Source organism: Ostrinia nubilalis, chromosome 1, assembly GCF_963855985.1.
Source record: "Ostrinia nubilalis chromosome 1, ilOstNubi1.1, whole genome shotgun sequence".
NCBI classification, from domain to species: domain Eukaryota; kingdom Metazoa; phylum Arthropoda; class Insecta; order Lepidoptera; family Crambidae; genus Ostrinia; species Ostrinia nubilalis.
In genome coordinates, this window is record NC_087088.1 from 1901271 (window position 1) to 1917743 (window position 16473).

General features: G+C 37.5%; 2 protein-coding genes across 2 annotated transcripts in view; both read left to right on the forward strand.

Moving 5' to 3' along the window:
• LOC135078003 (14 kDa phosphohistidine phosphatase-like) overlaps positions 1-16473 on the forward strand; it is a 516815-nt gene that overhangs the window by 251035 nt on the left and 249307 nt on the right. The window lies entirely within an intron of this gene.
• Positions 1-16473, forward strand: part of LOC135076981 (uncharacterized) — a 99420-nt gene that overhangs the window by 4128 nt on the left and 78819 nt on the right. Inside the window, exons 3-4 of the mRNA XM_063971516.1 lie at positions 15246-15353; positions 15902-16002. Coding sequence (XP_063827586.1) covers positions 15246-15353; positions 15902-16002 — 209 coding nt within the window. The remainder of the gene's footprint in view (positions 1-15245; positions 15354-15901; positions 16003-16473) is intronic.

Below are 16473 nucleotides of genomic sequence, written 5' to 3' on the forward strand. Positions count from 1 at the left end.
GAATCGTTAAAACTATAGCTATCTCTTTCATTTGCGTGCTATTTCGTATCTTTTGTTTCACTTATCAGTTACATTTGTCAATGTGTGCAATTTGGAATAGTTCGGCACGGATTAAAATCGTAATTTCTATGAACGTAACATATCTATAGTTCTATAATATCATTGACGATAAGCTATTATAACAAGGTTCAATTTCAATAAAAACGTCTAGAATCTTTGACAAAACTGGAGGGTTACCTTTCCTTTCAGTTGCAGCAATAGCAGGAACTACCGTCCATTCATAATTAAGTTCACATTTCGCTATATAATTCACAATTCGCTATTTTAATTGCAACGGAAATCAAAAGTCAAGGGTAGGTTTGAATGAGGAAGGCGCGATGCATATCGGCGCCCGCGCCTCTGCCACTGGCCGGTTAGTCGATTTGTACCCGAATTCGGAAACGCCCGTCCGCGGCCGTGAATTTTAAAAATAATAAACGCGAATTTTGAATGAGAAATTACTTTTAATTGGTGATAGTGTGAAGTGGCCAGCTTTTCTAGTGCTTGTGTATTGTGACTTTTTGGATACAAAATTAATCGGTGAGTTTTTTTACTTAATTATTCGAAAAAGGTTAATTATTTACTGAAATTAAAGCAAAATTAAAGCCATATTTTAATGCTACTCGTATTTCATAAATCAATGGGTTTTTGTCAGCCATATCTGATTATTTGATCTATTTCATATTGGGCTTTGATAATAACGCGAAGATAATTTTGATAAGCTTTTGTTTTCATCTTTTCATTCAGTGCCGGTTTATTTACAATTTACGTACAATTCCATACTGTTATAAAAGAACCAAGAAGCAAAATTCGCCACATTTACCGGTCATTAAATTTTATGAACACGTTAGTGCTCTACTAAAATGTTATTGCATTAATTTAACAATTAGATAATAACTAAATGAGCTCTAAAAAACAAAAGGAGGATATGTCGAAACTCGTCATTGGATTTTAAAAGTTATTTTACAATTAAAATTTAATGCTTATGTTTAAATTAAAAATAGACACATTCCCTAACTAATTGAACCAATTTTTAGTGTAGATTGAAAAAAAAATTAACCATCGTTAATTATGCAAAATAAAATAATTAAATACTAAATACCTATATTCAGTATGGCTAAGCATATTAAAAAAGTTTTTACAAGACTTGCGTAAATAAAATAGTTAGCCTCAGTTGCCACCTTAACTTTAACCCTAACTATAACCGGTGTTTTTGTGTGGAGTTTGACAGACTTTTGACGTTTGTATTAGTTACAGTAAGATTGTGCACCCAGCCTTAGAAAATGCGGATTGTCATGTTTTGACCGACACAGTCCGTCCTATAACAACCTTTGAAAGGTTATTAATTGGCAAATTGAATTACCCAAGTCAACCGAATTGCGTTAGGGTCGAACAGACCTCGTAACTACGGTTAAATGAGATCACTTCGCGAGAGCGTCGGAAGCATTGCAAGCGGTTACGTGTTCGTTACCGCTTGTGTCGCAAACAAAGCGTTGCGGCATGGATGGGTGACCGGTCAGTTAGTCAGTAGCAGATAAATAAAACCCTGATTAATTTCGTTGCGGGTCCAATGACAGTTTAACTTTCCCCCGGGACAAACTTGACCTTCATTGGTTGGGTTTTTGTGGCGGTCAAGCTGAAGATCCTGGCTACACAGGAGTTGCAGTGGTGGGAACGAGAGGTGGGAATAGTCCCGTAGATAAATAAAACCCCTTCTGTCCTAGTAAAACCTGTTTTTCCTGACGTTTGGCCGCAAGAGAGTTAACCCGGTCGAAACGTCAGTCAAAAACAGGCAAATATTGTTTTGAGTTTGAGTTTTTTAAGTTCCAACAGATAGAGTTAGTTTGTTTTCACAGTATCACACGGTAATAATACTTACACCTACATCCTAATAACCTGGAATTATCCAAGGTTGAGATGCTGGAAGCGCGCAGGGACAAACTCATCACCACCTACAAGGAGTATGAGGGTGTATGCATAGATATATCATGTTTAGACGAAAATGATGAAGAAGACCAGGAATGCAAGTATTTAATTCTACATTATTATGGTGACAATACAGCAAGGACCCTAATTCGACACGCACTTCAAAGTTAGAAAACTCAAAATGTGTATTTTGGAAGCATTTGTTCGCAAATCAGCTTTTGGAATTTGCTGAAGCCTTATGTTTTAAATATGTTAATAAACACTACAGTTTCAGCGTCTATAAATAAAGTTAATTGTCGTCTCACTGCATGGTTTTTGCGGAATCACCGCTCGTACAATACAATCTGGGTTACACTCAATTCGGCTGTCAACGTATTTTGGACGCACGTAGGGCTGGCACGTGCAGTTCCGGTGTCAATCAAAAAGAACACAAAAGTACTTAAGCGAGCAAAATAAAAAAATATGGATAAGATTACTTTCGGAAAAGAAATCTCTTTAAAAAGTGACTTTCGTCATGGATGTTTTATTGAAAGTTTATAACTTCCGTTAATAGTTCTTTCAGCCTATTTTCATGTAGAAAACGTGTGATATAGGAGAATGTGTTTGTTTCCGTAGACAGTGGAAAGCCAATACTTATCATTAATAGTGAAGAATAGAAGTACCTAGCCTTCCATGTCTTCGTTCACAACCATCTGGGCCTGCTCTTCTAAGTTACATGTTCTATGTCTGATAATACGACTGTCGCTTTTGCCACGGTAATACTATCATACAGTATTGTAACTTCATATAAACGGACGAAATGCGAGCTTTTCTTCGAAATTCAAATCTCGGTATGCGCTCGACTTGCAAAAGTCGGGGGTGTCGCGAATGTGCCACAGTAATAAACGGACGATGTGTTGTTTTTTTAAACAGTAAGTGCTTTTTTCTATAAAAATAATTACAAGTACCTATTAATACAGGGTGTTAGGTAAATAGGTTTATAAGCCGACACTAGCCCATGTTAACATATTAATATGCATGTAAATGGTATGGGAAAGTCAGTGATAATATCATTTAATTTTTTTTAATTTTCATACAAAATAAAATTTATAATATCAGATTTGTACGAAAATTAAAATTATTAACATGATGATATCAATTTTCTGACTTCACCATACCATTTATATGCACATGCTAACATGGGCTATTGTCCGCTTATAAACCCATTTACCTAACACCCTGTATAATATTCAAGCATTTTGTACGCCTCAGTCGAGTCGATTTGTTACTAAATCTTAACACAAATATATTTTTTTAATTCAATCTACTAATCACAAAACAACATGCATTTTTATCCTATTTCATTCACAAAGTATTTTGTTTGTCAAAATAACATAAAAAATTACAATCACAAAACTAGATAGAAATTCAAAGTAGGCAGATGTAATAAAAATAGGGTCTGCAGGTGGGCAGCCCTATCGCATGTTGTCATACGGTGACGTACCGCGCGGCTGTTGACATTTATTTCAAAAATATGGCCGAGTTGGAATACTGTATAGATAGTATTACCGTGCTTTTGCTCTTTTTATCTAGCAAAATTATGACACTTTTAAAAACAAAAAACAGAATAGTTAAAACGCCACCTGTCATCTGTCACCCCTAACCGCCAAATGCGCTCTGCCACGGTCCGGCGCGCGCCATCTGCGCCCGCGACCGTTGCGCCGCCATATTTCCACGGTGCGCCCGCCTTTTTGTTATAAATACGTGTTATTCGGCTATCTAGGGCTTATAGACTTATCCGGTTACTGGTTTGCATTTCGGAAAAAACAACTGTCGTGAATCCCAGACAAGACATTCATAAAAAATACTAACGCACGAAATCCATACTTATAAGATAAGCCACTGCGTGACAATGTCAAATTAAAATCGCTGTAGAGGAATATGGAATAAGGGATGATTCTCCAAATGGACAAGTGTTGTTATTTAAATAATCATAAAAGCTAGAGATATTAATCTGCTTGAGGTGCCTGAGACTGTTGAATAGTTGAAACTGCCGCTGAATTATGGAAGACAGATGGTATGGTGCAAACCCATTATTATTCTATTGACATCGCCATCTTCCTGGGCGTGGGGTCCAGTTCCGGTAGGAATCTATTTTTAACGTTCCGGACTAGGTTTACTGACGTGATTGGTTTTCACAATAAAGAATTGTAAAGAATTAAGACGTCACCTGCAGAGTTGTTAGATGACCTTTGAAAAGATGTTAAAATTGGATACTTAATACGAAAAACTTTAAAAAAAAAGCGCTCGCCAAATTGTAGAAGTATGAAAAAAACTTTTTACAAACAAATATCCTGATATCTTACCAAGATTATAAATACGAAAGTACGAAACGACTGTTGATCAAATCGGCCGAATGCAACTGATTAATATTTGCAATAATAATATCTGAGGCTGTAGACTTACAGTTACGGACAGATATACAGATATACAGACAGACATATCACGACGATGCAAGATGTCCACCTTAACACTTTCGTGGATAGTGAACTGCTATAGCATTCATAAAAATTAAATTTCTATTGTGTCAAAATCAAAAATATTTATTAAGTTTAGACCACAAGTGGCACTTCGTTCGTTCGTTCGTTTCAGCCAAATGACGCCCACTGCTGGACAAAGGCCTCCTCCAAGGTTTTCCACAATGCACGGTTCTGCGCTGCCCGCATCGCAGATCGTCGGTCCACCTAGTAGGAGGCCTGCCCACGCTACGTCTTCCAGACCGTGGTCGCCACTCGAGAACTTTTCTGCCCCAACGGCCATCGTCTCTACGAGCTATGTGCCCCGCCCACTGCCGTGGCACTTATGAACGTCAAAATGTAGTAAAAAATAAAAAAGTAAAGGTAGCCCTTATGGGGCACTTGTCACATGTCTCCTTATCTTTTGGGCCCTACAGCGCCGTCCAGCCGGTACCAGCGTGTCTGGGTTACTGTTAAGCCACCGCAAGCACTGGACAACAGGCTTTAGCACAGCTTAGATACTTGTAATTCAGCGGCACGAGCTGTCGCATCACGCGTCGTGCCGTTCGCGCCGGAAGGTGGATAAACTCGCGCGTTGCATGATTCACGATAAACCCGTGAACTGTCACAAGGATCTATGAGGAGCTTGGATAAACTAATGCCATAAAACGATTAATTAACATTAAGGCAAGGTTAGGTAGAATAATGTAGAGTGCATGCACAATGCTAACGCCGATTTCCAAAAATATTCACTTAGTTTTTCTAAATTACCTATAAGAGTACACCTACCTGTGAGCTCGACTCATCTGCCCTATTTTTTATGTTTCATTGTTTTAAACACTTACTTATACTATTTTAGTGCCTGAGAGTGTATCCACAGCAATAAACTTTTAGTGAGAAACGTATCTCAACAACCTACATCAGGCGCTACATTGTTGTTGTTAAATAAAGTATTGGAAAAAGTATTTTGCTAATTGAAATACCACCCCACCACGAGAGTGCCCGACTAAGAAGAAGAATTGAAATTAATGTAATATTAAATTCGTTAAACAAATTGTAGGTGTAATAAATATCTAATCCCATAAAACTATCACTTTATGTAGAGCTAATTCAAGTAACATCACATGACTTGCATAAAATACGCAGTCTCGAAGATGTCACTTCTTCTTCATAACCGACTTAGCTGGCGCGGGAGGAGGGGTGACCTTCCCAGGAGGGGTGGCCTGAGGGCTCACGTCACCGGTAGCCAGGAACTTCTTCACGCGGTTCTTCAGGTCTATGTAGATTCGATTCTCGTGGTTCAGTTGGGGTAGAACTGACAGGCGTTTGTCGGCCTCCTGCAAAAGAACGGAGGGCAAAATTTACAGAGTACAGAATATTAGGCGTGGTGTGTGTTGAAATATTACTTAGCTAATAAATATACAGTAACACGCTATCTGACGCAGCGAAATGCTTTTTTTTTTAACATCAACTACTAATCCAAAATCAAACAAAAGAAAGGAAAACTCCATTAACAAATCACAAGGTATATTTTGTATATTAGTGATTTCTAGTTTTTTGGATTTCGTTCCCCAAAACACAATTTAGCTCTTTACTAAATCTCTAGCATCGAATTCTAAATTTTTGCAGATCAGGCGTTAAATTGACAAGGACTAGCACATCTTTGCCAACTCCATAGTGTTTTGTAAAAAAAATAAGATTGTATTTGTCTACTAACCATAAATAGATATAAGTACTTACTAACATTAAAAGTAATTTCAAATTGGCAATGTGAGCGCTTTGGACATATCTGTAAGCTCACTTGCATTTTAATTAAATAAATAAATAAATAAAATACAGGGTGGCCCAGAAGAAAGTTCATTTTTGAAAATTCAAGGAAACGAAAACTGTTCATTTTTGTAGAACTTTAACTATTGCAATTTAATGGAAATTTAGTGCAATTTATTTTAAAATTTACTTTCTTTCATAAATTTTATCGTACATGTGATTCCCTTGACGTTTACAACATTCGGTCAACATACATCGAAATTTTGAAAAACTTTCGTTAGAGTTGCCTCGAAATGGATTCAGGATGGATGAATGCTGCAGAGTTTTTGGATTATTAGAGTATACTCTGCTCATAAGGTAACCCCACAAAAAGAAGTCTGCTGGAATGAGATTAGCGCTTCTTAGAGGCAGTGAGAATTCACCCCTGCTTAATTGGTTTGTTGCATTGAAAGGATAATTAATTTTTGAGAGCGCTATACTGGAAGGCTGAAAAGCTTTTTGATTTCAAAGCTGCAAGATTCGCAAGGCTATGACCGGAGCACTTGGTTTCATCAAGATGGGGCTACGTGTCACACTTCAAATGAGAGCATTTAGATGGTAAGAGACATGTTCCCACAAAAAAATAATTTCAGGCAGGGGTGACATCTCCTGGCCCCCAGGAAGCCCTGATCTCATTCCAGAAAATTCTTTTTTGTGGTGTTACATTAAGAATAGAGTGTACTTTTATAATCCAACAACCATGCAGCAACTGAAGCTGAGCATTCGGAAAAAAATTGAAAATAGTTTTCGAGGTAATTCTAACGAACGCATTTCAAGATTTTGATGTATGTTGATCGAATGTTGTAAGCGTCAAGGAAATCTCCTTGGCGATGTAATTAAATAAAGTTAAATTTAAAAATAAATTGCATTAAATTTCCTTTATATTGCAATAGTAAAAGTTCTATGAAAATGTACAGTTTTCGTTTCCTTGAATTTTCAAAAGTGAACTTTCTTCTGGGCCACCCTGTAGCACTACAACTATTAGGTAATACGAGTATTGACCACATATTCATGGGACTGTAGATATTTTTCATTATTTTAGGCCCAATTAGTGGGGCGAAGGCCACGAATTACCGTGTGCAGTGAATCTGAGGCCTTGGCACCAAACCCCACGATAAGTTTGGTACATGCATGGATGTGCTCATAGCGTATGCATTAGGTTATTATTTACTGATTGTAGCAATTGTTTAGATCGCATGTCGGTGTAATAGCGATGTTTATGAGCAACGAGATTTCCCTTCGGTGTTAGGAAGGCATAGGCAGGTAGTTCCTATATTTATATTAGAATTTCGTGCTAGTTATAAGTTTTTCTGTAACTCTTTCATGCCAGATCAGCCATCTTTCTTCATTGATTGATTCCTTTGCTAGAACGAATTTGAAACAAAAACATACCAATTTTCCTTTCCAAAACAACCTTGCAGCAATCACTCCTCTGTAAAATGGGTGTGATTCATTAAAATTTAAAACTACCTAGTCCCTTTTAAGTAAGAACTTGCCTTTCTAAATAGTGGGTATGTACGAACAGGCTTACTGAGTTTTTGATTGCAACATACTCGTATTTAACTTGGTCCTTCGAGCTCCATACCTTTCGAGTTCAAACCTGTCCTTAACTGTTGCCAAATCCAGACCCAGTCGGAGTTTAAGCCACGGGTACACTAGGGGACAAATGGAGCAACATGTTGCGGAACATGTCGCTGACTATGTGATGTTCCCGGGGACAATGTTTTGTCCGTAGAGCGTTAACATGAAACATGTCACGGGTCACGTAAAATGTTGCGCGAAACACTGAGGGACAGTTTGGGGCAGTTTGAGAACGTTGCTGCAATACGTAGTTTCTGAGTTGTACGGGACATTTAATTTAGTCCCATTGTGTATCCGTGGCTTCAGTTTAAACATGAAAATCTATAGGTGAGATCTATCATAACACCTCACAGTAGTATTAATTTTGTTTAAGCAACAAAATATGTAGTTTACAACGATTGGTGTAAATTACTCATTTAAAAACATCGCATCGTATTGATTACTCACTGTCTTCACCACAATTATGTAGTACGTCCTCTTGTGCTCAAACTGGTCCGTGGCATAAGCATACGTGGGCATATTGAACAGCCCCATTAACCCCCCACTTTCGTCACATAGGTCGAACTGCGTAAACGTACCCAATCGGCACTTCTTCCTAATATACTCCAGCATTATCCTAACAGGACAGTTAGGGTTAACCAGCAACGTCCTTTCTAGAGACACGTCTGGTTCAGAAGACCGACGTCGCAAGTGGGACAGCTCTGGAGCGTCTTTGTACGCTACGTAGATGAACATTAAATCTATTTTCCCTTGTCAATCTCAACTATTTGGCTAGCTTACACCATCCCAATTAAGCGCCGAGGTGGACTTTGTATCTTGCAATAAGCAAAGGCTGTTGCAAATCACACGAAATCTCTAAACAATCAAAGCAAAACTGACATGCAATGATTGTTTACATTTTTGATCACAGTTAATAGTCTGACATTGTGACATTAATATGTCAGTTCAATGTCATACTAAAAAGGATTTAAGCAATATGTCCTTTTCTTGAAGAAACTATCAGCCATCCTCTCGCAATAAAAACAGTCATTGTATATTTTTTTCATGAGTTAATGACGAAAACACTACAGGACGAGATTGAGGTCAACAAACGCAGAACAAATGTATAAAAATGAACTGAAAAAATTCAGTTTATGTGATTGCTAGATAACCTTGCGACATCACTAACCGCAGATAAAAATTCGCGTTCGTAAATCTCCAGCTATCGCATCCTGACCTAATAAGATTATCGACACCGGCAGCGTCCCACCAAAACAAACATCGCCTACAAAGGTCACCGCACACTGCCCGCTAACCTTGGCCGCAAAACAGTTGCGTTCACATTCAACCATTTCCCAACGAAAGGAATCTAACTAAAGCGATTCATATTTCATAAGAGCGATACGTTGCAATCGCGGGCGGTGCAACCGTCCCGCATTGGCGTCTCAACGCCGCCGTGAGCGCTCGCCCGATAACATATTTCTTTTTCCATTGCTGTCCCGTCGAGTGGCCAGTACGCACGTTTAATTCGAATTTGGAATCGATTATGAGGTGAATGATGTCTGCGAGCGGGATATCGAGTTTAGTGATGTTCGGAGTATCAGCCTGGCCCCCGCCTGGACCGTTGCCCAACTCTTACCAATTCCACCACCAGGGATCCAATTTTGCAGTATTCCTCATACTATTCGCTCTATGCATGATGGAGGTGGTGGTCCTGAGGATAATTACAGAGGAGCAAGCTCGGGAGCAGGGAACCAGGAGCGTCACATCGCTATGGTTCGATGTGGATGAGGAGTGAAGTGAAGTGATGGTGAAGTGATGATCGATTCTGTGAATATTCATGTGGATTCGATAGTCATTATGAGTGAACTACGACCTTATCAAGACATTGATGTTTTGTAGGCTAATTACTTTTACGGGTAATATAGTGTTATAATAAGAAAAACATTGCCTCTATCGAGAGGCGAGATGTATGAATGAACGAATTATGTAAAAGCTCTTGTAGCCATATCAACAAGCATGGAAAATCGATGATAATGTAAATTGAAAAGCTTAGATTGTTATCAATAAGATACGAACGACAATGTTTTCGAAATGAATAAGCAATAGAATGTTCAGAATAAAACAACCCTACAGCCCTTGAAATACCGAAATAGAAGTAAAAATCAATACACACCGGTTTATTTTTAGTAACGAGAAGCTACTTTCCCGTTTTATAAAACGTGAACTGACCTAAATAGTCTGCGAACTTTGTAATTTTTCCTCTTTTCCACTCCAATATTAATTGCCTTTCCCGTTAGCTATTATGTTCAGACCATTTAATTAATCATACAGTAGTTTAGATAGTTAGGACTATGAGTAAGGGGAAGTTTTGTAAAAATGTTTCCATATTCTTGGAATTCTGAAATGTGGAATACCTATAGCCAAACGCGACATACAAAAAAGGTGTAAAATTTTTAGTGACAAAATACTAAAAGTTACCTTAATTTGGTGCCTCTTTAATACTTATCAATTTGATTTTGGATTAAGGTTATAAAGACACCTTGCCTCTGGCAAACAGTGGGTATGAGAGGACCGGGCGCAAGGTAGCGACAATAAACAAATTTGTACTATGTACTAAAGTGGCAAGTCGTATTGCAGTCACGCTTGAGTGCCATAGATTTTAGTTACCTGCCTATGGTCAATTTGTCAGGTCAGTCTTGCATAAATTGCTTCGGTAGGAAGGTAGAAACTTAAAATTTTCTACATTAGGTACCCATTATTGTCTTCATTATGTACTTACAAACAAAAGAACATGGCAACTATTTTTTCTTGTTTCTTATCTCTACCTATTAGTTGTATTGTTAATTCTAAAATGTTATTTAGTTATAAGCCGAAATCCTGTAAAATTATGTTTCTGTAATGGGAAAACCTTTTCTTTTTAACCCGCCTTACAATAATCTAGTATCATAAAATCTAGTTCCTGAATAAGAGTCCTAGGACAGTCCTTATTTGACCCGCTTTTAAAATTGAAATCCTATGTTGGACAAACATTCTTATTAGAAAATCTCACATGGAACATTTTAAGGAAAAGATTTAATTTATTTTGAGAGTGTAAGCACAGAATATATTCTGCCTCAAAGCCGTTCGATCGTTGACCGTGACCTAGACCCGCGCGAGGCGCTGCACAAAAAGTTGTTTGCGATGTAAACATACTAACTTTAACTTGCTTTTACGAAATAATCTACTAATGTCCGATTTGAAAAAATATTTTTGTATTGGATAGCCCGTTTATCGAGGGAGGCTTTAGGCTACGAGGTCACAGCTAGTAATAGAATGCTATTTTATTACAACAAATAGCATTCTATAGCGACGCTATAGCGTCAGACGTCATTGACAAGGACAGAAAATTATCACAAAAACATTAATTTGTAAAATATCTTTAAATTATACAATTTGAGTGTTCTTATCGTTACGAAAACGTTCTCTTCCAAACAAGCTGGGGAGAGGATTAAAAATTGTTTGTAAAATAAAATCAATTGTCTTTTTCAATAAGTGGGCTAGTAGAATATGATAGTTAAAACATCTACAGGTCTGAAAGACATTAGGTACACCTCTACATATAAAATACCTTTTATAAAATTAAATGTGATATTCGTACAAAGAAGAAAATTTTTTTGAATTTATAAAGATAATAGGCATGGTACGTCCATAGCCTTGAATTTCAAATGTCTGTCCATGATGATACATAGTTTAAGTAACTAACGAGAGTAAAATAGTTTGTCACTAATTTTAACTTTGGCTGGAAAGTATTTTTTTTATTTTACTTGTACTTATCTATTACGTAGGTAACATAGGTTTTTTATTCCACTACAGTAGTATCTATTCATAATAAATTATAAAAATAGTAATAACAATAAGATCAAATAAAGCCTGCTTTCTGAATTACTTAATGAACTCTACATATATTTTCTTAAAATTTAACATCTAATTTGTTTGTTAGACAAAGCCTGGATTATGTAAGTATTTTGATCTTTTATCACTGTCATGAATTTTCTTGCTCAAAAGTAGCATTAGTAGTATTGTAAGTTTAGCTGGCTCTTTACTTATTTCTGAAAATTATAGTCTGTAAGAACATGGGAATCGAGCTCGTAGAAGGTATGGGTGTAGTGTTTCAGTGCTTACTTAAATTACAATTATCGAGAGAATGGTCTGGCCTTTCAAATTTGTGCAATATTATGTTCACATTTCAGCTTAGCGTGTCTGGATTGTGTGCAATGATTTAGGTGAATAGGCTAGTAAAATTATGCATAATTTGTGAATACGTCAAATGTTTACCTGTTTTATGTTATTTTATTTTATTTAAATCGTGGTCCCTGTGAGTTAATTTTTTGTCTAAGTCAGTGAAACTAGCCAATACTTATAACGACCAGAGTCAAATGATTTTTCATTTTGCTGGCCTCAATAAGTGTTGTCATTTTGCATGTTTACGCTGTGATAAAAATTGTACAATAAAAGATAACAAGGATCTTTTTAATGCAGGAATATTGTGAAAAAGTTAACTACAATGTGTGTAGGAGGTACTAAATTTGTAAATGCTTATTTCTAAAATCTAAGCAACCGCCTATGGTTGTGCAACATTTTTTTATTATTCTTATCTCTGGGATCTAGATCTAAAAGTATAGTCAATAACTTTTATTTTTCTTTTTAAATGGCTTCATGAGGTTTGTCCCTATTAATAAAGCCTAGAAGCCTAGCCTAAGTAAAAGATATGGATATAACTTTTTTCCACTAACAATTTAAAAGCATCTCTTAGTGCAAAAATCTTAATAACTGAAAATCATAATTTATGTACCTTAATATTATCCATAAATTATTATTTTAATGCTTGTATCTAGACTGCAATAGATTCTAATTTTGTCGCTATGTGTGATAGATAACCTGAAGTGATGGCACGGTTGTGTGAGGGACAAAGTGAAAAGTTACCGTAAATATTATAAAGTTAAATTAGGTTTAAGTAAAAGCCAAGTATTGCCACACAGCAAAAGTAGATTTTAATTGTTCAAAACTTTACAATGCACAGTCGACAGCAGACCAGACTGTACATTTTGGTTGCAAAATAACACCTATTCCAACTGTTTAAGATACAGTGTTTACTTTGATGTGTTATCGTCTGTATAATTAATTATTACCAATTGTATTTGTAATCCTAATCTGATGCAAATGAGACGGTGTCGCGGTCGTAACCTGTGAGCCAACAATATATTTTAAGTATAATATTAATTAATTCCAGTGAACAAGAATTGATTAAACGATTTTATTACTCACTGTGTCTTATTTGTTAGATTATTGGAGACTAAAACGAAATCTCAAAGGTGTAGGTAAACTGACTGACTGACATAGTGATCTATCAACGCACAGCCCAAACCACTGGACGGATCGGGCCGAAATTTGGCATGCAGGTAGATGTTATGGACGTAGGCATCCGCTATAAGAAAGTATTTTACGAAACTGCACCCCTAAGGGGTTAATCTAAGGGGGGATCTACGCGTACGAAGTCGCGGGCGGCCGCTAGTACACCTGTAAGTATGCGATCAAGTCGTCATTTCATCATCAGGTCATCTAGTCTCCACTACAGACACTACCCTCTCTATCATCATCATCATCATCATCATTTCAGCCATAGGACGTCCACTGCTGAACATAGGCCTCCCCCAATGCTTTCCATGTTGATCGATTGGAAGCGCTGGACGCAGGCCGCTACCCTCTCTATCACCAGAGGCAAAATGGAGGATTTGTCCTACACTCTCCACGCTGGCCAGACGGGTTGGGAAGGCCCACTGCCATATAAGTTTGGCAAATTGGTAATTCTGCGGTGTAAGTGCGTTACTTTGGTTTTCCTGCGTATCTCCTGTTTTATATTATGTAATGTATAGATCAGGCAATTTACAATAATTAGATAATTCAGTGTTCAAAGTGAACCATAATTTTAATAAATTGAAAATAATACCCAGGTGCTCCAATTTATTTATTTATTGTGGATGCTGTCTGTGTTCAGATAATTTTTATTATTTATATTTTAATTTGTTTACATCTCAAATTAGTTTATCTACGTTACAGATCCAATTAGCCGCATTGATTAATAAGTAAACTTATCCAACAGATTGTGTTGCTGTACAATCAAATTACTCGTACTTACTTTAAATATAAATCGCGAAAAATTATAAGTAACAACAGCAAGTAACATGATAAATTCTTGTATTACAGTACATTATTTTCAGGTTAGTGCTGTGAAATTAATTAGTTTTAGAATAAATGAAATTATATTAAAATAATGCTCTACAATTCTACATTATCTGAATACCTCATTAATATTTTCATAGTAGGAACTACATTTCTTCCAGTATTCACCAAAAGCCTTGTAAGTCTACTTAAATAAAGCTCTGCTCTAAAAAGCTCAGGGTTTCGCAGCTTTCCTCAACTGCGAGTGTTGGGCAAGCGAGCAGCTGTTGCAAGCGTGTTGCACCGATTGCAACGCTCGCACATCTGAAATATTGCTAACTATGCATTGCCTAATAGTTCCATACACGTTTCGGGTACCTATATTTATCTGTGGTGTAGAAATACCTCAACTTACTAAAGAGCTGGAAGCAGGCAGCGCAGTACCGGTAGTTTTTGAGATCCTTGGGGGAGGGCTTCGTCCAGCAGTTGATGTCATTTGGCTGAAACGACGATGACGGCTATATATTTTTCTACATTTATTTGAAACCTAATAATAAAATATTGGATTTATAAAGTTCTAAATCTATTGAAATAATGTCATGTTGTGATAGGTCAATGTGCTGCTGTTCGTTCATTACTTTACTAGCTAAATGCTAAGTATTCATTATACTATTATGATTAAAATCTTTATTCATTCGCCAATATCGTAAGCTTTACACCAAAATAATAAATAAATCATCTAATCGAAGAATTTTATTACAAATCAATCATCATCAATCACCCCAATTAAAGAGAGAGTCGTTAAAAATATCCAACTTTTTAATGTGATAAACAATCAGAAAGTAAATAAATAGAAATATCATTATGAAGTAACATTGCTGGCGTGGAATCGTAAGGAACTCTCACCACTAGAAGAGTAGTAAGATAAAAATGTGAAAGCCATTAAAATTACTCATAGATTAACTTTAACCCCTACAGCTGAGTAAATATGGTTGTGTTGTGTTAGAAGTGGGTTGACCAAAATACTTGTAGTGCTCGGATAATTTTTCACCCGACTATGGCTCAACTGTCCTTCTCATAGGACATAAAGTCTTAACCGCTCTCTAGTTCTGAGCTGTCCCAGTACTTTCATGTTCGTCATTGGTCATCCAGGTGCTTGAGGTGTTCCTCTCCCCTTTGAAGAATAAACAACTAAATAAATGCCCTTTCTGTTTCCAGGGACGACAGGCGCCAGCGCTGCCTGCCAAGCGCCGATGACGGCGTGTGCCGCGGCTGCGGCGGGGACACGCAGGGCGGCCTCGTGCCCTGCATATGCCGGTATTACAAGTGAGTTCTGTGCTATTATTATAAGAAAGTCTGTAAGGTCGCCTGCAAGTCCATAATGATCTAAGCAAGTCCACGAGGCTAGTAGTATAGGTACTAAGACAAATCTACGGATCAATACAGAATGCCAAAAAGGTAAAATTTTCGTGACAGCAAACATTCACATCGTAGTGACTTAGCTGACTACTACCATTTAGAGCTGTGACAAAGTAAGTACTGGCAGTTGTTCCTAGGAATAAAAGTACCTAGGTACCTATTAAGAATATGACAAAACTAATAGGTATGCTCAAAACTCGATTTAATACTTTCTGCTCTGTGATTGATATAATTTAACCCATCCAAAGGATTTCCTCATCCTTTCGGCCAATTCAAAATGCAAAATATTGTTGTTGTTTGTTACATATTGTTGTAACCAACCGTGTTTTTATCATACTCATAAAATGACTGGGAATTTCGGAGCGGACTCACGGACTAGTTATATTATTATGCTATGAATTGAATGGAGTTGATGTTCGTTTTGAGATATTAAGACATTTTTTCCCTCGTTCCAGGCCGGTGAAGTACGATTCGAGCGCGTGGCTGCTGCAACAGCTGCAGCGCGCCGTCAGCCTCATGCCGTGGAGCGTCAGCACCGACAAGCTCGAGCAGATCGGTCAGTATGCCCTTAGTCTTCTTGAATGTATGTCCACTGCTGAACATAGGCCTCCCCAATGCTTTTCATGTTGCCCGGTTGGTAGCGGCCTGCGTCCAGCGCCTTCCTGCTACTTTATGACGTGGTCGGTCCACCTTGTGGGTGGACGTCCCACGCTGTGTTTTCCGGTAAGCGGCCTCCACTCCAGAACCTGGCCGGGACTATTATTCTTTATATCTTTTCCACCGCTACAACTCCGTTGTAGCCAGGATCTACAGCTTGACCGTCAATAAAAACCCAACCAGTGAAGGTCAAGTGTGTCCCAAGGGAAAGTCAAACTGTCATTGGTTGGACCCGCAACCAAATTAGTAATGAGAAGAACATAGGAGGCACCTTGAAAGTGGTGACATTGTCAAATCATCTTCGACTTCCTCTTGCATTATTTGTTCATGCCGCTTGTCTTCTATGAGTTAGAACCTCGCAAAAATCCAG